The 22,247-nt window shown below is 39.2% G+C and overlaps 1 protein-coding gene and 1 long non-coding RNA gene across 6 annotated transcripts in view; one reads left to right on the forward strand and one right to left on the reverse strand.

Moving 5' to 3' along the window:
- PFKP (phosphofructokinase, platelet) overlaps positions 1 to 22,247 on the reverse strand; it is an 80,670-nt gene that overhangs the window by 32,113 nt on the left and 26,310 nt on the right. For all 5 annotated transcript variants that reach the window (XM_054020996.1, XM_054020992.1, XM_054020995.1 and 2 more), the window contains exons 3-12: positions 20,425 to 20,502; positions 16,579 to 16,768; positions 12,085 to 12,250; positions 10,347 to 10,391; positions 10,127 to 10,235; positions 8,651 to 8,746; positions 6,778 to 6,870; positions 5,346 to 5,471; positions 4,654 to 4,718; positions 1,122 to 1,191 (exon numbers count right to left, since the gene is read on the reverse strand). In XM_054020996.1, the coding sequence (XP_053876971.1) occupies positions 1,122 to 1,191; positions 4,654 to 4,718; positions 5,346 to 5,471; positions 6,778 to 6,870; positions 8,651 to 8,746; positions 10,127 to 10,235; positions 10,347 to 10,391; positions 12,085 to 12,250; positions 16,579 to 16,768; positions 20,425 to 20,502 (1,038 nt within the window). The remainder of the gene's footprint in view (positions 1 to 1,121; positions 1,192 to 4,653; positions 4,719 to 5,345; positions 5,472 to 6,777; positions 6,871 to 8,650; positions 8,747 to 10,126; positions 10,236 to 10,346; positions 10,392 to 12,084; positions 12,251 to 16,578; positions 16,769 to 20,424; positions 20,503 to 22,247) is intronic.
- LOC128833089 (uncharacterized) lies at positions 3,851 to 16,608 on the forward strand. Its single transcript, XR_008444109.1, has 5 exons — positions 3,851 to 4,070; positions 6,339 to 6,396; positions 11,535 to 11,607; positions 16,357 to 16,406; positions 16,531 to 16,608. It is a non-coding gene; the product is annotated as an uncharacterized LOC128833089 (long non-coding RNA).

Here is a 22,247-nt window from a genome sequence, read left to right on the forward strand (position 1 = left end):
GCAAGTAGCAATAATAAACCTCCCCCTACCCCCCAAGTATTTTTAGGGGAACAGCCTAGAGCTGGATAAATAACTCAATAATGTGATATGGGAATATTTTTGCAAACTAAAATGGCATGTTTTGTTTGCACTACAGGTGGAGGTCATGATATTAGCTGTTCACAACATTTCTGGGTGACCACCTGGTATACATGTGAATGTTCCTTAATTTTAACCTGATTTTTTTTCCAAATGTCATATTCACATCGTTCTTCCATAAAAAATATAACTTATCCAATCAGGAAGAAGAAACAACAACAGGCGATTTAGGTGATTTATCCTACACCACAAATCACGAATAATGAAAACGGAATAGTCAAAATGAACAAACTGCGACTAGCCCACAGGCGGAAATTTGTTTACAGAAACTGTTTGGTGAAAGCTTCCTAATAATGAATATACTGGTAGGAATCAAGACTGGTTTATGAACAATTCACAAACTAGAGGAGAATCAGGGTTATTTTGCCACTAATCTATGCACAATGAATGGTTAGATCAGGCCCACATGGCATACGCAGCTGCTGACCCAACTCCACCTTCTAACCTTCTAGCCACACACACTTAGGTCTCACAAAGTGTTTTGTCCGTTGGATGCTGAGGGGAGGAATCCTCCTACCCAGTGTCCTCTCCCCTTCCACCAAGAATTACAGGGTCTTTTAAGTCTGAGTACTTTGCTTTTGCATCCTTCCATGCCATGCCACGCCACATAGGGGAGCATAATAGGAGGCACTATCACATAGATATACAGCAATAGGCACCATAGATAAACCCATGATAGATAAGTTCCTTAGAAAGGAATTTCCTAGGAAGAATATTACTTGGCTTTAAAAGACTATTACTCTATACCAATTTTATGATGAAAATTAAAGTGTCTCCTACCAAGCCTCTATCTTTCATTAAAGTTTTGATTTTAATTATATCAAATACAGTACAAGATTATTTTTAGAGAAACAGTTGTTAAATTCCAAACTGAAAATATTGTTTTAAGATTTCTTTGTTAAAATATTCCAGACAAAAATTATTCTATGCACTAGACAGAAAAACAGAATGGCTCATTTAATTATTCATACTGTATAATTTACCTTTGGAAGTTCTGTATCTGGTTTTCTGTGAGACAATAATTTGTAGGTGTTAAGGTTGTTTTCAAAGCTCCTAAAGAAGGAAAAATAATGTTTTCATTATGTAGTTTTTAAAATCTTTGAAAGAAAATATGTGTTTTTGTAACTAATAAAGATCTCTTTATCTATGCGGTTTTGACAAGTTATTATATTTGGCACTTTGCATCCCAAATAGAAGCCACACACATTATAGACCCCAAAAACCAGAGTTCTGATTTTACAGAGATGATTTAGAAAGATGAAAGGGGCTGTTAGTATTGTTCTCATTACCTGCTAGTATTAGACAAGGTCCTTGCTAAAAGCACATACAGGGTCATAATTCTTTTACAATAAGAAGTGATCCTTTTAGTAATGGAAGGAGGATCATTCTCCTATTGCTAATCACTTTTAGCCCTGAATATGCATGAATGGAAAGCAGCAGGATAGCCAGACTTAACTGTCATACCAGAGAAGAGAAAATTTAACGCCAAACACTATTACATTTTCTACAAGACAGCTGCAACAGGAAGCTTCACTTTTACCCCTAACTGACATGAACGAGGCTGCAAGGTTGCCTCACAAAAACTGAATGGCAAGATTCAAACTTACAGCAATTAAGCTGGTTCAGGAGGTGCCATTGACTAGGCAATGATCATTTCTAGTCTGCGGAAGAGACAAGGGGAAACTAAGGATTTTAGTTGAGGAGATGCACATTCTTCAACAGAAGTTATTCTTCTGAGCTGGGTGAAATTTTGTTATGGGATTGAGACTGATAGGTATGAACTCACCCTTCAGTAAACATAACTGTAAACATAAGCCCCAATTAAGACAAAAGGAGTGTCTGAACCTGCCCAAGAGCTTTTTCTGAGTATTGCTTTCAGAGAGATACAGCCTAACAGAGCAGCTGAAAGCACTGTCCCCGACCCTGGAAGAAATCTAAGGAGAAGTTTTGGGATCAGGGATGCAGGCTGACTAACATGGCTCTTGGTGCTGTGAGCAAAAGAAGCTGTTTCCGGCTATTTGATTCCTTCTGCATTCAAAGACACAGGATCTTGTATGTTCTTTGTAAATAACCAAAACTACATCAAAGTACACCTCTACCCCGATATAACACGAATTCGAATACAACATGGTAAAGCAGTGCTCCAGAGGGGCGGGGCTGCGCACTCTGGTGGATCAAAACAAGTTCGATATAACGCGGTTTCACCTATAACGCGGTAAGATTTTTTGGCTCCCGAGGACAGTGTTATATCGAGGTAGAGGTGTAATACCTTTCTACCATCAATTTCTGTTCCCAACTGGAACATCCACAGGCCCCAAACTGACTAGCTGCTCAGATCAAAAGGGCAACATTATTAAACTAAAGAGTAAATAATACCAAAGACAGCAACTCAAGTTACAGTTGCTGACCTTAAAAACTTTACAACGTTATCTTTGCAACTACCAGCAGTTAATATGACTTAGTATAGGGAACGCCTAGGGAGTATACTGTGGTAATACTATTTCTTTACAAAAGCTATTGAAAAGTATTAAAGGTGATAATGACTATATCTTACTCTCTAAAGTGCTTATCTTCATTATATATACATTTACCCTTTAACCAAAATCACAGTGACTTTATAAATTCAGACACTTAACAGGAATAACATATTTTGTTTGTTTGGAACGTTAAATCACAGATGCAAAACATTTTAAAAACTGAAAAGATGAAAAGTCTAGAACTCTGAAAATAATGTGAAGTATTTAAAATAACAGTAAGAGTGTCACTAAAATCCCTCTAAAATGTAACAGGCAAAGTTGTATTACAGATAGGGAAGGATGTGTTTTGTCATTAAACAACTTGAAGCAATAATTGATTTGTTCCTCTCATACTAACTTTCACAAATCCTTAATAGAGTTGCACTGTTTTTGCAGTGATCTAATGCAGTGCTTATAAAACAACCAACTACCTTTACTAGGCCCGCCCACCCTAATACACTATGTACTTGGTTACATATTTTATGCATAAGCAAACACATTCAGTCACTAGCATTATCAGTCACCTCAGACAATCCTGTTGACTCATTCCTGCCTGAATTGTAGACTTACATCAGGATCAAAGTCTATGTTGAAGTCTTAAAGCAAGCTGCGGTTAATTATTGTTTACTATCTTTGAAAATTATAGGAATATGAAATTTTATTACTGTTGTCGGAGAAAAACAGAGTTCTCACTCTTTGTTTGGGTACAGCAAGTCAGATACTTTATTTTTTCTCACACTGTCCTTTCTAGGAAACCTCTGAAAGCTCCTCTACCACTGTTACTGGCAATATAATTAACTACATTATTTAAAATAAAATAGCCAGTGTTAATGTAACCCACATGCCTGGTACTGCAGCATTTGACTTTGTTTCTCGTAGGAGGGAAAGAGAAGCAGTGGAGAAGAGACCTAGATCATGGCTGGATATTCTGTCTCTGCATACATGCTGAGAGCAGGACAGGGCAATTCAGCTAGAAGGGCATAGAAACTGTAGAACAGGCTGTGGGAGTTAAACTAACATGCTTAGTAGCTGGTTCTGAGGGTCTGTGGGAAGTTCTCATTGTGGGCAACCAACCGGGCAGGTCATACTCTAGTCACGCTCTGAGAACTGAACCAGTCAGAGAGCAAGGGAGGGAAAGGTTATAAGTATAGGAGTTAAAGACAGCCCTGTGGACTCAGTGGCTGATTGACACAGGACTAAGCGATGCATCTGCCATGTAGACTGAGTCCCAATCCCTGTGCCACTTTGGAAACAAGATACTGTTTCACCAACGACTGAGAGGACCGGTCAGCTGCTAACCTGAGGGCTGCACTCCTGCTAGCTGTGGAGATCCAAGGACTGTTTGTTTGCTGACGGGGTTCAGAAGTGTTTTAAAGGACTGAGATGCTGCTATTTCTCATGCTCTGAAGAGTCCAGGTGACACACACAACATACCATAAAGACTGAAAAATCATCTCTGAGAGACGATCAGAGCAGAATGTGTTTTGATGTGTGTGCTAATGAACAGAAAATGTTATGTTGAAACCTTATATTTGAATGTTTGTAACAGAAACAAAAGGGGGAATGTCTATATAAGGAACACCAGCAGATTTACTGTCTTAGAGATTTTGCTTAAAAGTTATTTGTAGTATTCCAAATACTATTTATAACATTTTATCCTATTTGAAGTGTGTTTTGTGAGCATTAAATGTTTACTTAAGTAAGAAAGTGTGGTGCTCTTTTTAAAATTGATTGGGGATTACCACCATCTATTTAGCAGAGTCTTACATACAATAGTCCTGAGGTTTAACTCTGTGTAATGCTTTCAGAAAAATCCTGTAAAGACTGAACTCTTGCCTATGCTTCAGCAAAGCATTAAGCTGAGGTGCAGGAGGAAGGGGAGTGGATAGTTATGCAGAATAATGCATGAGCATCCCCACACCCCGGAACATTAACGGGAAGGCAAAGCAGTTCAGTATCTCCTAAAGCAGATAGATGGGTGTGATTTGATGTGTTGTACCTTCCACGAAGTCTCACAGCCTCACAAAACTTTCTTTCATCCATTGCTTTCTGTACTTCTTGAGTCTTAAAAATTAATGAAAAGAATAGAATAAAAGGTTAGTAAACTAAGGACTGTACTGTAGATGGATCTGTTCTGAAACAGCACTGCTATTTGGAATCCTGAAAGGACAATCTGTTGTTTGATTTGTTGTCTGTTGTGACCTGCATCACACTGGCATTTTTATATTTTTCTTACCATTTCTATAGAGGACAAGCAGGTTTGAGGGCAGGAGAGGGAAGATTGGCAGCTAAAAGAGCCACAGAAGATTTTTTTTTTACTTAAATTGGGATGAGCACTGAATAATTTTGGAGGAGAAAACCAGATTAATGCAAATGAGCTATAATGGATGGAGATTTTGTAATCAAAGACACAAGGTGCAAAATGAAAGATTCAGATGAAACTGAAAAACCATACTGGTTTCCAAATCTTAAAAAAAAGCAGCAATGTTTCTTTGTTGGACTGCATTTGTCAGTGATTATCCCTAAAACAACTACATAGTAATTACACACAGCAAAGACATAAGAATAGATCATTATTACCAAGTTAAGGGTTCCATTCATGTGTTATAACTCATAACAGACCATTGATTGTTAGAGCACTTTGCTATAGTTAATGAATAAGTGTAAACTGGCTCTTCTCCCGGAACTCACCATCTGCACACACTCCATTAAAGGCAGACGGACAGCTTGGTTCCCAGACAGGGACACAACACAAGCAGGGGTATCTGCTGTAGCCTCTAGAAGGGCCAGGACAGCTTCCACGCCCATACGGCTTGCCTGAAAATAAAATATAGAGAGAGATGGCTCTGTATTTGGGGATGCACTTAGTATTAAAAGGAGTAAATTAGTTGGCTCCCACCACAGAAACAGGGAAATTTCTCTTTACATCGTTAAAACAATCACTCCTTGATAACTATGATCACAGCTGGTTATGTTTAGGGTACTGTGACCCACAAGACAAGTAAGACTGCTCTCACGGCTGGCTTGTCAAGCCCATGGCACAGTCAGGTTTTGAACAGAGCTCTTCTAAAGGAAATAGGATTACTTGTAAATATGATTATTAATACATACATTACAGTGAAGGTCATTCTTTTTTAAATCTACCCACCTACTTATATGGCCCCCATATACAGCACCTATCAGTAGTAACTGAGCATGTATATGTGCATGCTCTCTGCAAATCCACAAACTATATCTTTCATTAATTTAGGTTGGTGATTTGATATGCAGCACTGCAAGGATGTGTAGCAAAGGCAGTCTAAAGACAAGTGTACACTAGAAACTTTTGCCAGTATAGTAATGCTTCTGTGTAGTGTGATTATTTTTATACCAGCAGTACCCCTAGTGTAGTTGTAGTTATACTGGCAAAAAATACTCTTTAACCAGCAATGCTTATTTCATTTGGGGAACTGGTATAAACTATACTAGCAAGAGCACTTTTTTTTACCATATAAACCCTGTCTATGCTTGGAGAGTTTGATCGTATGACTATTCTGCTATAGCTATACCAGCAAACACTCCCTAGTGGAGACAAGGTCTTAGACTTTGTCACCCCAATTCTAGGTGATTAATATGCATGTGTATAGGGTTTTGTTGTACATAATCCATATTTTTGTGTAACTCCCAGTTCTTTTGTCCATTTAGAGCGATGCCTAAAATAGCAGAATAGAAGATGGCCCCTAACCAGAAAAAAATTACGCACGTAAGTATTGATTTCTGTGGACCGATTTGGATTTGATGTGATTCTCCAATTGTGGCTTAAATCTCCCTCCTATAGAGAGGCAGCAATAGAATCAGAAAGGAGTTAGGAGCCACTAGTTACTGAGTGCTAAACCTGGCTCTGCCACAGTCTCTGTATGTTGCCTGGGGCAAACCGCATTACTATTCTGTTGCTTGAGTTGGGGACAATAATTATATTTGGCCACTTCACAAAAGTATTGAGGGTATTAACTGATTTTTATAAATGATTCAAAATTCTAGAAGGAAAATGTATACATAAGTGGAAGCACATTGCTACTACTGTTGCAACGTCACTCTTCCAGGTTTGCAGACAGATATACGTTATCATCATAGGTTCACTCACCAAAATTCTATCAAAAGCTGAAGGAGTACCACCTCTTTGAACATGACCCAGGATAGTCACACGAGTGTCAAATCCCAGCTGCTGAACCACAAGCTGCAAAGAATTTCAAAGCGTAAATGAGAAATATAAAATACCAGCGTCACTACGGCAGTTATAGAGTGTGCACATATTGGGAATATTGTAATATTATGCTGTATATAATATAAATGTTCACACGTCAACAAAGGTGACACAACTAAGGAATTTACTTAAGTGTCTTTGCATCTAGGTTAGGAAAACTAATCTCCAGACTCCTACTGTGAAGGAAGGAAGGTTCAGTTTAATAATGGTAAAGAAGTTGTTTTGGCTACAATGCTTTAATTAGAGAGAGGCATACTGATGTCATTTATTTAGTAATAAATGAGCACTTAGAAAAACAGTCCTTAACCGTATAAAAAAGGTTTAAAGATCACAATTAGATGTCTGGAAAAAATAATCTACTGTAATAGGGTTTCTTTATAACCATATTATAAATATACAATACTAAATATCTTGGAGTAATTGTGCAATTAAAGCCCCAGTGAAGGCATTTAGCCTTATACAGATTTTCTAATTCACTGCCTTTGGCTCATGTCCGTGAACAAAAGGAGGTGTAACAATTTGTTCCAGAAACTTTGGGCTCCACCAAATTAAAAATGTTGGTTTTTATCCCTCTCAGTAACAGTAAAATTTGTCCAGTTTAATAGCCTGATGTTTTTATTAGGAAAATCATAGAGAATTAAATAATTTTATACTGAAAAAAGTGCACAAAGAGACACAAAAGAAAAATGTATGCAGTTATTTACTTCTTCCAGCTACATTTTCTTTTCAGTCCATTTATTCATAAGTAAAGTACAAGTCCAGGATAATTAAAATATGATCATTCATCAAAATCTCCTCTGTTACAGAATAAGGTTAGGATGTAAGCAAACAGAAGTAAGTACTGCATACTTTCCCCTCTCCTACAAGGCCAGCAAGGAGATGTCTAAACACCTCACTCACTCTCCCCAAGAGTTACATTCCTGTTATTTACAGCTTCCTAGACATTTTAACAGACCGAAGTCTGTGTAACAAGCAAGTAGTGTTTTCCTCTGTAAATAACAAGATGAGTAACAACTATTTTGCACACTTTTACTTAAAAACGCTAATCGGTGCAACTAATTTGTAGTTTTTTAAATGGAGTACAATTCTATATTGATAAGTCAAGGACAACTTCATTATTTTAGTGCTCCTGAAAGTGCCAGACTGACAGCTATGGAGAACAAAGTGCTGTAATCACAGAACAGGTGAAGCACGAGCAGTGTCCGCTCAAGTTTCCCCGGCACCATTCTGTCAATGAATGTGTTTCAAAACTTGTTTCCAAAAAGGACCATTTCCAAGCATGAGAGGGTAATTCCACTCTCAGTGCCCATGTAATCCTTGGCCTTGGGGAGATTTCCCCAAATGCTTCCTTTACTGGTAAATTGTGACGATAAGGGCATCATTAGTCCACCAGGAACTTGACAGACCATCACTTAATTTCCCATCATATAATAATTAATGATCTGAGACAAATTTAAGCAGATCTCCTCGAGATCAAGTCTCTAAAAATATCACTTCATTGACTGCCCTCTAATTTAACAAAAAAATAGGTCCCAATCCAAAATTCATTGAAACTAATTGAAAGATTCCCATTTACCTCAATGGGCTCTGGATTAAGTCCATAAAGCAGAAGCATAAAAATGCAACTGACAAGTACTGTAAAAGGCTGTTTTACCAGAATGCCTGTGGAAATTCTAGTTTTAGCAGTGGAAAGGGAACTACACTAAATTATAGCCACAGCAGAAACTGCATTACAAAGAGGTTCGATACTTACATCCTTAACCTTTTCTGAAGTTATAGATTTGTTGTGAGAATCAATGGCACCTTCTGCCACAATTATGATATTCAGCCTTTTCTTTCGTGCACGGTTCTATGAGAAGGGAAACATTGGATATTGAAAAAAGGCCTGAAACAAGATATGCCATTAAAAAAAGAGTTTTGAAAGCAAACTACTGTACTGTATATTAAACTCCAGTGACTAGAATCTTTTCCTTTGGATAATTTACCAAAGATATTTGTAGCTCAACTAATCCAATCGAAAAGGAGAGAAAGACATCTGTATACAGTAGAACCTCAGAGTTACAAACACCTCAGGAATGGAGGTTGTTCGTAACTCTGAACAAAACATTATGGTTGTGCTTTCAAAAGTTTACAACTGAACATTGACTTAATACAGCTTTGAAACTTTCTTATGCAGAAGAAAAATGCTGCTTTTAACCATTTAAATGAAACAAGCACAGAAGCAGTTTCTTTACCTTGTCAAACTGTTAAACTTTCCCTTTATTTTTTAGTAGTTTACATTTTACATAGTACTGTACTGTATTTGCTTTTTGGTTTTTTGTTCTGCTGCTGCCTGATTGTGTACTTCAGTTCCAAATGAGGTGTGTGGTTGACTGGTCAGTTCGTAACTCTGAGGTTCTACTTTATTTGCCTGGTTATTAACTTAGTGTTGTCAAAATGTGCTGTGCTGGACAGGACATAAATCTCAACACTGCTCCATATCCTGGAGATCTTTCACTCCCGGAGACTCACACAAAAAGAAAACATACACTGGGACACCAAGAGGAATTCATCAGTTTAGATTCTTATTACTACTAATATACTTAATCCGGTATTTTTCATTCTTACTTTCACAAGCCTTGTAGAAGAAGTGGTCTTATTTTCCTTTCAAGATTTCAGAGTTAATCTGCCTCGTATGCTTCTGATATCAGCAAAGAAACCAGTTAATTGCTGGAAATGTCTTCGCTTTAAAAATGTTCTGCTGGCTAAGTGGGTGATTTCAAAGAGATGGGAATACTATCCTAGTTTTGTAAGTTTTGTAGTGTATGCTTTCCGTATGCTAATGCATTACTACATGTTTGAAAGCACTCACCTAATTCCACTTTTATACTAGATTATATTAATGCTCTTTGAAATAATACGCATGTAGAAAAGTTTCCAGAGGAAAATTAAATGTTCTGCATAAGACACCAAGGAGAAAGATGACAAACCAGAAAACAGATCCACTATGGCTATGTTTGCGGGACCTATGGCAGCCCTAGACGGAATCTAACTGTGCTTCAAACAGCTGGAGAATGCAGGAATAGAGGCATTTAGGACCAAATAGTTCTACCACTGAAATCAATAGCAAAAATTTAATTGAATCATACTGGACAGGATTTGGACCATATCATTTATGTTGCTAGGCACCTCTTTTCAGATGTGAGCGTCACATGACATACAGAATGTTCATGATGCAGTTACAGATTACCTCAGAAAGCTTAACACACATCTGATCCTCCCATCCTTCTTCTGGGGGGTATTCCGGAATAAATACCCAATCCGCACCACAAGCTAATGCACTAACAAGAGCTAGATACCTAGTAAGCACACATTAAAAAAACACAAATAAGAAGACAATTAAACTTCAAAACTTAGTTTTTTTTATAATTAAATTTTACTAGACACAAACTTGTGAGAACAGTACATACCCACAGTGTCTTCCCATAACTTCTAGGACAAAGGTCCTCTGATGGCTATAAAATGACAAGAGAGATCAACAACATTATTGCAACTGAAAGACCCAATCCAAATCCCACTGAAGTCAACGGGAGCTGGGATCAGTCCCTTACACCAAGAATAACACAGTAAACCCAGAAGTAAAGGTATAATCACTTGTCTGATGGGGGGAGGAGGGAACTAGTCCTAGAGTGCTCAATATTGTACCCTCTTTAAAAATGTTCACATCCAGATGTTACCCAGATGCAGGCTGTGCTCAGTAAGGAATATACAGAATGACTGGTGACTACAAGGAGCGACGGGAGGGGGCTAAGGTTTCAGAGCAATGCAATACATATTTCTTTAATTATTTTTCATCCACTGTACATGCAAACCAGTTTTTTATTGTAGTGCTGCTCTAAAATATATTGATTTATTTTTGTAAGAGACCAAAACTTTGCATAAAAAATAAGTTAATACATACATACATAAATAAAGGGTGAAAGAATATTTAATCCATCAATCACAGTAGTGTCACTTCAAGGATTGTAACCATTTGGCTTTTAATAATTCCATTGATTACCAGGCTAACTGTAAAACCAGCATGGTCATTGCTTTATTTGTCAAGAGTGAAACTGAATGAAGTATCTATGTTTTTTCATATGTATTTCTGTAGCACGGAATACCAATGCATAAATATGAGATACTTAAAAAGAAAGCCAAGCTTTAGTGCACCTGCTTCTCTGGCTAAAGTTTGAATACTTTTGCCTTCTGTATACTCTTGCCTACTTTTCATACCATTGCACATGTCTGACGAAGTGAGAAATATCAGTCAAAGTGACAACATAGCTGAGCTGTAACTATATATCTTTTCTCACCAGTTCAGAAAAGTCTCTTCCAGAGTTCCAGTTTTCTTAGGGTAAAATTCATCCTTGTGCAGAGAACCACCACCAGCCCTCTGTGCTGAAGGGGGATTTAATTAGTGCACAGGGCCTTGTGCTGCCCTGTACAGGAGTGAATTTCACTCTTAAAAGTTTTGTGATGCTGAATATAGTAAGGTGATGGACAAATTGAAATTGGATTAACAGATCAATTTTTTGCCTCTGGAGATCTGAGTTTACTCGTGCTCAGGTTTGCACTCTCATTGTTTTCCCTTATGGACGTTTGTTCATATCTCACAGGCACCCCAGATTTTGGAACAGAGTGCAGCCTGACTGTATCCTGTGATCATGAAAGGCCCAGGACTGAAATAAGGTATTGCTGCATTTTAGGATGGAGGTTACCACTGCACAATCATTGCCCAGATTACATTGTATTCTCCCCGAAGTTATAAGCCTCTTTCTTTCATCATCATCATCCATATTTTAATTAGAAAGTCACAAATGAAAACAGAAAGTATATTTGCACAATTCAATCCAGTTAGCAAAATAAAAGGATTAAATTTACAAACACAAAACACACATAAAAATGCTCCCTGTCCATGTTTGATCCATCTCTCAAACCATCCTTCCCCCAATTCCCTCCCACAACACACAAACCAATTCAAGAGGTAAGGGGTTAACTTTTGCTCGCAACATAATTCTGGGTCTATGCAGTCTAAGAACCTTACATCACATTAATTCATACATATGAAGTATTCTATGACAACTAAATCATAAACATGCCTGATTTTACCACTGGGAAAAATATAATATTTTAAAATCTCGTGTACTCCCCCATGCATCCTGTTACCTTTGAGCAGTGGTCATGATGGCATCCACAACTTCAATGATTCTGTGCAAGGCTGAGTCAGTACCAATGGTCATATCTGTGCCACAGAAGTCATTATCTATGGATCCAACCATCCCCACAATGTTGAGGTAAACATATTTCTTCACAGCTTCTTCTTCAATCTTGCCTGCAGAGAAATAGCCGTAAAACCATCTATTAACAATAGCCAGCCACACGAGATGAAGCACAATCAGATTGTAGCTGCAATGTATCAATTTAGTCCTTTTTTTTTTTTTTTGGTAAGAGTTAAAATTTCTAAAATAAAAAACACATTTCCATAGGGAAAGGATTAGCCAAAGCTAAAAACCGAATAAAACTTCTTGGAGCAAGAGGACAGCTTTTCTTTAAGATCAAGGGTCTTTTGGAACAAACCAAAAGCACTTTATCCCACCGAGTGATTTGCTAGGCCATTTGTTCAGGGAGTTTAGAACTAGTCTTGAGGTTGTCACTCCCTAAACCCAAAAAACATCATTCAGATTACACGCTCAATGTATGGGACGGGGTGAAGAAGTAGAGGGGGGCAAACTGAATTGTGGATGTGACCGAGCATGTTCCAGTGGACAGAAAATTCTAAAAGAAGAGAAAATATATGGTCGCCAGCATGAAATGCTGGGTAAAACCCTCTCTGTGTGACTGAAAGACTCCAGTACATTGTTTCATGACTGATGAATGAGTGGGAATGGAGAAGCCGCATTCTAAATCTAAGCATGTCTCTCTCAAACTACAGTGAAAAAATACTGGGTCAGTCATTTAGATTTCTACATGCAGGAAAGCTACAGAATTTTGCCAAAGACAAACTTCTAATTTGTGCTAGCAAAGAATGTGCTATGAAAGGGTGGTGTTTTTTTTTTTTAGAGTCTAATATTTTAGGGCCAAAATACAGCTATCCAAAGAGGGCACAAATGTGACATTGCTAATATATTACACAATGCATATTTCATTCCGTTCCTGGGAATCTTTTTGAGAAGTTGCTCAGCGATTATGTGATGTGACAGCTCAATACACTTGGGGCTGAGTCTGAAAATAAGTATATAGCTTTACTCACATGAGTATTCCCGGTGACTTCAGTTGGAAGACTTACATCAGTATATTATTCATGTGTTTAAGACTAAATTCCAATCTCAGATTACTTATTTTTAGAAAAATAGAAGGATAAAGTAGAGGAAGTGAATTAAAGCAATGGGAACTGGAGCCAACACAAGCATAAACTGCAATTTATAGCATCAAGGAGACAACCTCACTGCAACCACGTCCACTGCACCATTTTGGTGCAACTGAGCAACATACAATAGTTGGGACATTTTCTATTAGTATAGAGAGGAAGGTGGTAGCAATGTCTATATAAAGGTTGCCTAACACTATCCATTCAAAAGGTTTCTTATAAATCTTTTCTTTGAAAAGGTCTCATACCTCTACTGTTTGTAGCAAGTCTGGATATTCGGTAGGGGTTTCCCCTTGGGATACAGCATGCCTTTTTTGTCCCATGAAATTCCATTCAGATTTGGCCAAGATATTAAATGTTAAAAATCACCATTACCCTCTCTCAGGATATGTCTTCACTGCAGAGATAACTCTGGCTCGTATTGTTTGTTGCACCTACCCCCGACCCTATCCACACATGAAAACCTCTCACCCAAACTAATGCAGAGAAGATATACCCGCAGGAAATTTTGGCAGCCTGCCAATAAACTCACTGACCATTCCCCAGCCCAAGCTCATGCTAGCACCAAACCAGCAGCACATCACAAATTGCACCAAGGAGCTGACAGAGCTGTGAAGCAGAGGTGGGGAGGAAAGAGCTGAGCTGAACCAGGCTTCTCTGCTTATAAATCATTTGCCCCCCCCTCAATTGGGGAATCACATGGGGCAGGAGCTCTTCCAACTCCCAGGCTGGGGGCAAGGGGGAGAGAGAGAGAGACCGAGAGAGGCCTACCACCCACAGATCCACCACATGGTACCAGAAGCCAATCATCCCTCTGGGGTAACATATGGGACAGGAGCAACCCTGACTTCTGGGGTGGGGGGGAGAGAGAACTCCAGGCCAGACTGGGCTTCCCCCAACTATCCCATAAATCCAAATCCCCACCCCCTCCTCAGAGAAAACAGCCTTCTCTGGGTGCCAGCCAATGTTGTTAATCTGGTACTTCAATAAGTAGCAGTGCTGGAGGTTCAGGGTTCAGACCCTGCTGTTGATTCATGGTGGAGAGGTGGTTAAAGCTGCACATAATAAAACTTGGCTTTATCTTTTTTTCATTTAATTAAAACTCTAGAACATTACACACATAAAGACTATATTAAAGAAAGTTATTTAGGCTGCAAAGTCTAGCACTTAAAACATAGAAAATGCCAGATTTGTGGTTTCCTGTGTGTAACAGGATTACTGTGTTATTGAGCACCCCTTGTGGCCAGCGATGTCTCTGCAGCTCCCCACCTCTCTTTTTCCTCTTTGCTGGGCCCTTTAAGAACTCACAGAGGCTTTCTCTGGTTAACAGTATCCCTGACTGGGGCTAGTTTAATACAAGGACCAGTTACCAGCAATTCAGAGCCCCAAACTAAAATCCATTCCAACAACAAAAAGAAAACATCCATTCATTCACTCTGCTGTTTTCTCTCATTCTCAGAACTTTTCTTCCATATCAATCTGACCCCTCCCAGCTCTCCTTTGCTGGGGCTCTGACATCCAGTCCCAAATGCAGTTAGAGTTTCTTGCCCTTCAGGAACCTCCTTCTCACTGGGTTTTACCCTCCAAGCTCCCTACTGTCATGGTCCAGAAGTAGCCCTTTTTCTCCCTGCAATGTCCATGAGCATAGCTGCAACTCCCTGGGCTTCCCGACATATTGCAGCCACCTTCTGCTCTTTATAGTGAATTACCTGATTCCCCTAGGTGTTACTCCTGGGGGAATACTGCACTACTGCACATGCACAGAATTTATGTCCCTCGCAGATTCCTTTGCTTCCCTGCAGAAAAATGACTTTCTGACAGGGAAGCAAAGGGAAGCCACAAGAACGGTCATATGACCCTCCCCAGCAGTATATTTCGGGCACCCAGGGAAGGCGGCAGAGACGTAAATCACTGTGGGGCAGGGGGCAGGACTGGGGAAGACCCGGCTGGTGGCTCCTACCCTGCACCAGGCTCAGATGCACGGCATCTGGGGCTGTGTCAGATCCACCCCCAGATTTCTCCCCCGGCTGTAGGAAGCTCTGCAAACTGCCACCTTAGTGCTTCCTGCATCCATCGCTCCTCACCTGCAGGGGGAGGAATCACTGTACAGGGAGCTGCCCCTCCATACACCCAACCCCTGTGCATCCAGACCCCCTCATGCCCAGACCCTCCTGCTGAGCCTCACTCCCCCCCGCACCCAGAACCTCTCCTGATAAGCCCCACTCTCCCTGCACCTGGACCACCCCAATGAGCCACCCGCAACCCAGATCCCCACCCCAATGAGCCCCATTCCCCCAGCATCTGGCTCCCTGAGCTTCCCACACCCAGACCCCCCTGCAAAGCTCTATCACCTCCACACCCAGACCCCACCCACTGAGCCCCAACCTTCACCTGGACCCCTCCTGCAGAGTCCCATTACTATTGCAATCAGAACCCCCCAACAAGCCCCTGTGCATTCAGATCCCCCCGCGTCCGGATCCCCCACTGAGCCGCCCGCACCCAGATTACTCCACACTGAACCCTCTCAACCCAGACATGGATCCCCCCATACTAAGCCCCTCCACACTTGGATCTTGCCTTGCTGAGCCTGCCTGCCTGCCCAGACCTGATGCACCTGGCACAGAGGGGCAGGGCCCTGGGGTGTTTCTGGGGCAGGCCCAGTCCTTGCGCTGTGTCATGGGTTGGGTGCAACCATACCACTGACTCCGTGTCCCAGAAGGGAGCTGCACAGTGATCTCCCACCTCTGTGCAGCCAGTGGCCTGTGCTCCCCAATGCCATGCTGGAGCTTCCACATTTATTTGAAAAATAAAATTTGCAAGAATTTTGTAGAATTTTAAAATACTGTGCACAGAATTTTTATTTTTTTGGTGCAGAGTTTTTAATTTTTTGGCACAGAATGCCCTCAGGAGTAAGGTGTGGCTCAATCTGAAATCAGGGATGGATTGGACCCATGTTCTCCAGCCCATGGGGCAAGTCACACTGTGACACTATGCAACTTTAATTTGGCCCCTTTTGTGTATGCATTATGATAGTCTTTAATTACTTGATCCTGTGCTATTTTTTTCCACAGGAACTCTGGCTTCTTCAGAGCACGGGATGGATGAACAAGGGGACTGAAAAGTTATGTGTACACAATCATAAATCTAGCATTTCCTAATTTTCATGTGGTTGACTTTGCAACCTAAATAACATTCTTTGAATGTAACTTTTCTGTGTGTAATAACAACATATTTTCTTTCATCAGTTGAAGGAGGACTAAGAGCTCTACATGTTCACAGAGATGCAAACTTACCACTTTGTGCCAGTTCCTCTAGAAGTCCACTCCATTCTTCACGAAAGAGATTAGCACCTGTTAAACTACCATCACCACCAATCACACAAAGGTTAGTGATTCCACGCTGAATCAAGTTGAAAGCTGCCTTCAAACGGCCTTCCCGGGTACGAAATTCTTTGCAGCGTGCGCTACCAATAACTGTCCCTCCCTGGAAAAAGGAAATAAATAATGTATCTTTGTCATATTTTATGTAAATTGTTGTTAATTTTTATGTTGATTTGTTAATTAAGGAAAATATTAACAAAAAAAAAGTATGGGAGTACACTAGAAAATAATAGAGTTACCCAAATCTCTAGGAAAATTACATTCTAAAAACTATGGTACATGCATATCAGGCAATGAGGCAGGAAACAAGCGTGGTAGATAAGAAAACCTTTTATATACTTGAAGACTGTTATCCTGTCTCCCTTCAGTCTTCTCTTCTCCAGACTAAACAAACCCATTTTTTTTCAATCTTTCCTTGCAGGTCATGTTTTCTAGACCCTTAATCATTTTTGTTGCTCTCATCTGGACTTTCTCCAATTCGTCCACATCTTTCCTGAAATGTGGTGCCCAGAACTGGACACAATACTCCGTCTTATCAGTGCTGAGAGCAGTGAAAGAATTACTTCTCGTGTCTTGCTTACAAGACTCCTGCTAATACATTCCAGAATGATGTTTGCTTTGTTTTACAACAGTGTTACATTGTTGACTCATATTTAGTTTGTGATCCATTATGACCCCCAGATCCTTTTCTGCAGTACTCCCTACTAGGCAGTCCTTTCCCATTTTGTATTTGTGCAATTGATTGTTCCTTCCTAAGAGGAGAATTTTGCATGTGTCCTTATTGAATAACATCCTATGTATTTCAGACCATTTCTCCAGTTTGTCAAGATTTGTCCTTTGCAATGCTTGCAGTCTCTCCCAGCATAGTATCAGCCACAAACTTTATAAGTGTATTATCCAAATCATTTTGAATAGAACTGGACCCAGGACAGATCCCTGAGGGACCCACTTGATATGCCCTTCCAGTCTGATTGTGAAGCATTAATAACTACTCTCTGAGTATGCTTTTCCAACCTACTGTGTGCCCACCTTACAGGAAGTTCATCTAGGCTATATTTCTCTACCATGTTTATGAGAAGGTATGTTCGTCTGTATCAAAAGCCTTACTAAAGTCGAGTTATATCATATCTATTGCTTCCCCTCAATCCACAAGGCTTGTTACCCTGTCAAATAAGGCTATTTGTTCTTGACAAATCTGTGTTGTCTGTTACTTATCACTTTATTTTATTCTGGGTGCTTACAAACTGATTGTTTGATAATTTGCTCCATTATCTTTCTGGGTACCGAAGTTAAGATGACTGATCTATAATTCCCTGGGTTGTCCTTATTCCCTTTTTAATAAATAGGTGCTATACGTGCCCTTTCCTAGTCCTCTGGAATCTCTCTCATCCGCCACACTTCCTCAAAGTTAATCGCTAATGGCTCAGAGATCTCTTCAGCTAGTTCCTTAAGTATTCTAGGGCATATTTCATCAAGCTCTGCGAACTTGAAGACATTCTTAACTTGTTCTTTCCCCCATTTTAGTCTCAGATCTCCCCGATTTATACTGGTATTCACTATGTTAGTCATCCGATCACTGCTAACCTTTTTGGTGAAAACTGAAGCAAAAAAAGGCATTTAACACTCAGCCATTTGCTGCATTTTCTGTTATTTTTTTTCCCTCCTCATTGAATAATGGGCCTACTTTGTCCTTGCTCTTCCTTTTGCTTCTACTGTATATATAAAATGTTTTCTTGCTACCTTTATGTCCCTGGCTAGTTTAATCTCATGTTTTTGCCTTGGCCTTTCTAATTTTGTCCCTACTTGCTTGTGTTGGTTTTATTTATAGTCATTCTTTGTAATTTGACCTAGTTTCTACTTTTTATATGATTCTTTTTGGAAGATCAGGTCATTAAAGATCTACTGTTAAGCCAGGGTGGGCTCTTACCATACTGCCTCTTTCCTATATATTGGGATAATTTGCTCTTGTACCCTTAATAATGTCTCTTTAAAAAACTGCCAACTCTCCAGAATTCTTTTTTCCCTTAGACTTCATTCCCATGGGATTTTACCTACCAATTCTCTGAGTCTGCCTTCTTGAAATTCCATTATCTTTATTGTGCCATTTTCCCTCTTACTATTCTTTAGAATCATGAACTCTATCATTTAATGGACACTTTTATCCAAGCTGCCTTCCACCTTCAAATTCTAAACCAGTTCCTCCGTGTTCGTCAGAATCAAATCTAGAATAGACTCTCCCCTAGTCACTTTCTCCACCTTCTGTAATAAAATGTGTCTTCGATGCATTCCAAGAACTTATTGGATAATCTGCGCCCTGCTGTATTATTTTCCCAACAGATGTCTGGGTAGTTGAACATCAAGTCCTGTCTTTTGGATGATTTTGTTAGCTGTTTAAAATCTGTTTAGAATCCGTCAGCAAGCTTTACAGAAAATATATAATCATCAGTATATCTTTTTTGTCTTTTATACAAGCTTATTGTCCTTGATTATAGTTTTGCTGTGTTTCTAATGTAGTCTAGAAAGTAATATTAACATAATGCAGATTTTCTTTCTTCCTAGCAGAAGATTTAGAGATTATTACCTCAGTGTTTCATAATCATTTCCTACGTAGAGTAAAAACAAGAAATCTGAGCCAGGCCCAACCCAAATTTGAGCTTGGAATTTGTACAGTTTGTATTACCATCTGAAACAGTCTGCCTCACTACCGAGCACTTCCTGTTCCAAACCATTTCTTGGCACTGCCCATACGTGTTGAAAGTTATAACGAGCTGATAATGGGAAGATGAAAGTGAGGAAGAAGAGAGCTGGGAAACCTGTCTCCATGAATGAGAGTGCAGCACAAACACACACTTGAAGTGGTTCTAAAAGTAACCAGTTATGATGGAAACAATGAGTAAATGACTCACATTAGAAACATCAGAAATGATAATAGGCAAGAGTCTGTGTTAAGTGAAAGAAGCATGTGACCCATTTGCTGCTAACAGTGGGTGCCTCTATTCAGAAACAGAATTATGAACCAAGTACAAAAAAAAAATTACCCATTCCCTCAAAATACTTATTTTTGCAAAATAAAATTAGAATAGTATAAAAAAGAACAGAAAGGCCGGCAAACAACATCCTTCTTTCTTTTATGTGTTATTGAAAATGAGAACTATTTTATCAAGAAGAAATACTGCAGAGGTAACTACAGCACAATTTGTTTTGCACAATGATCTGGTTAAAGGAGCCCACCAGGTATGTGCACTAGCCCCCACATATAATGGTTTCATTTTTTAGCAATTGTTTTGCATATAAATTTAAAAAATGTAAATGTTTACTTTTATTGGTGAACAGCTTCCATGGCATCACATAAAACATAGCATTTCCCTAATACATTACTAATATGACATTGTTTTAAACTTCTGGGACACAATTCTGCCACTCCTGATTAATGTGTATACCTAAACATGCATTTAGGAGCCTAACTTTGGGCCCCCAATTTTGAAAATCTAAAACCTACATTTTCAAAAAGGGTTACTGTTTCTAGGTGCCCGGCATGATATACCATATAGAGGTCTGATTTTTGGAAGGTGCTGTGCATCAATTATCTGCAAATCAGGCCCTTTCAACAGGTGTTTGAACTTGGATGCCCAAAAATGGAGCCAGTCAACATCACTGACTACTTTTGAAATTCTTGGCCTTGATCTTCAAGTTTAAAAATTCTGGTTAATGATTTCAAATGAGGGCTTTGCTTTGTTTTCTGTTGTTTACAGTACTTACCACTTGCAAGATGCTTGAAACACTTTCCCATGATACTTCAACAATGTTGTCACCTCCATCAACCATACCTTGGTAACCCTGAGACAAGAGAAACATATTTTAGAAACCTGACATGTCATTCTGCATAGTATTACTACTGGGGTGATGGTCATGTTGTACATTTATATCTATATCTATCTATATATACATATATTTTAGACAGTAGTACTCTTCCAAGCTCCACCCACAACTTTAGCCCCATTTACATGAACCACAAAAATTATACACTATTCACAGTAAATTGTGTTGATGTTCACAATATGATCATATGTGCCACTTGGCTCTAATGGGCTTCTTAAGCCCCCCCTTGAGGTACTTGAATGCACCTATGGGCCCTGTTGGATCATGAGGCTTGGCTTCTTCTTGATTTGAAGGTAAATGATGGTATCTCCCAAAAACCACTACTTGTGGCATTGACATGAGTCATCGCTCTCAATAAACTGTGCAGATCTGTGATCCTCCCTCTCATTTTTTTACATAAAGGATGAAAAAGTTAATAATACTGATAATTAAATGTTCATCACCAGATTGCGGAGTTAACCCTCCACTAAGATGAATGGTGTGGTTCATGCCTCTCAGAGCTAGTTTCCAGCCACTCTGCAGACTCATCTCTGCATCAGTTACATATTTTTTGAAGATTTCTTCACAACCGTGACAGCTAGAGACTTACTTATAAAAATTAAAGCTGAGATTCTGAAGAACAGGAAAGTGGCTTCAGAGAAGTGCCAGTATGGGATATGAGTGAAAGCCATTTGCTTCGAAGCCCTAGCTTCAAAATGCAATATTACATCATCAAAGTACAACACGGATAGCTAGTATAAGGGAATGGCAATATATCTGCTGTGCATTAAAGGTTACACGTTCTATTATTTTTGAAGAATCATGAAGTACTGGGGACAGACTAAGGTGAAAGCAAGAGTGTTTATAGTCTCCACAAAGGAAAGAAAAGTGATTCTGACATTTATTGTTTAGAAAGCATAATTTAAATACATTTTAAAGTAATGGGAAAAATCTCTAAACATCTCAGAGCAAAACAGAATCAAAAGGCAACATGCAAAACTGGATTACAAAGAACAAATGGGGTCAGACTCACTTTATTGCTCTTTTTTACACAATTAATGGTGAAGGAAATGTAGTGGAGGCAATGTACCTGGATTCTGATAAAGCATTTAAAACATTGCCTCAAAACCTAAATTCAAATTGGCTTGGAAAATCATTGGGTATGGTTAAATGGCAATGTATCAGGATGAGAAGAGGAAAGATGTCTAATGGGAAGCTGTAGGGCTCAGTAATAATTTAGTTTCACTAATTCACTATATAGCTATTAACCACTGGATACTGACATTTGCAGATTCTAATTTATTGGGAAGTGTTGCAAAAGATGGTGAGAGGAATGAAATAAAATGAGATTTAATCTGGAAAAATACAAACTAGTAGATCTGATAGGAAAGAGATTTACAGCTGTTATTCAGCCTTGTGGACATTAAATTAAAAGCGGATGCAGTCCAATATGGTAACAAAATTGGGTAAAGTGGCTTGTGGCTGCATGTGCAGAGTAATCATGCTATGGAGCGAAGAGTTAATGGCCCTTCTTTATAGGACCCTGACAAGACTGCATCTGTCAGTCTGGGGAATCTGAATACTAAAAAGTTGGGGCTGTAAACTGCAGAAGTTCAGAGAACAACAGAAATGATTAATTATGATCTGGAGGAATTTAGTAATGGGGAAAGATCAAAAGAGCATAAATATTTTTTGTTTCACCATGTGATTACTCAGGGGAACCT

Source organism: Malaclemys terrapin, chromosome 2, assembly GCF_027887155.1.
Source record: "Malaclemys terrapin pileata isolate rMalTer1 chromosome 2, rMalTer1.hap1, whole genome shotgun sequence".
Lineage (NCBI taxonomy): Eukaryota > Metazoa > Chordata > Testudines > Emydidae > Malaclemys > Malaclemys terrapin.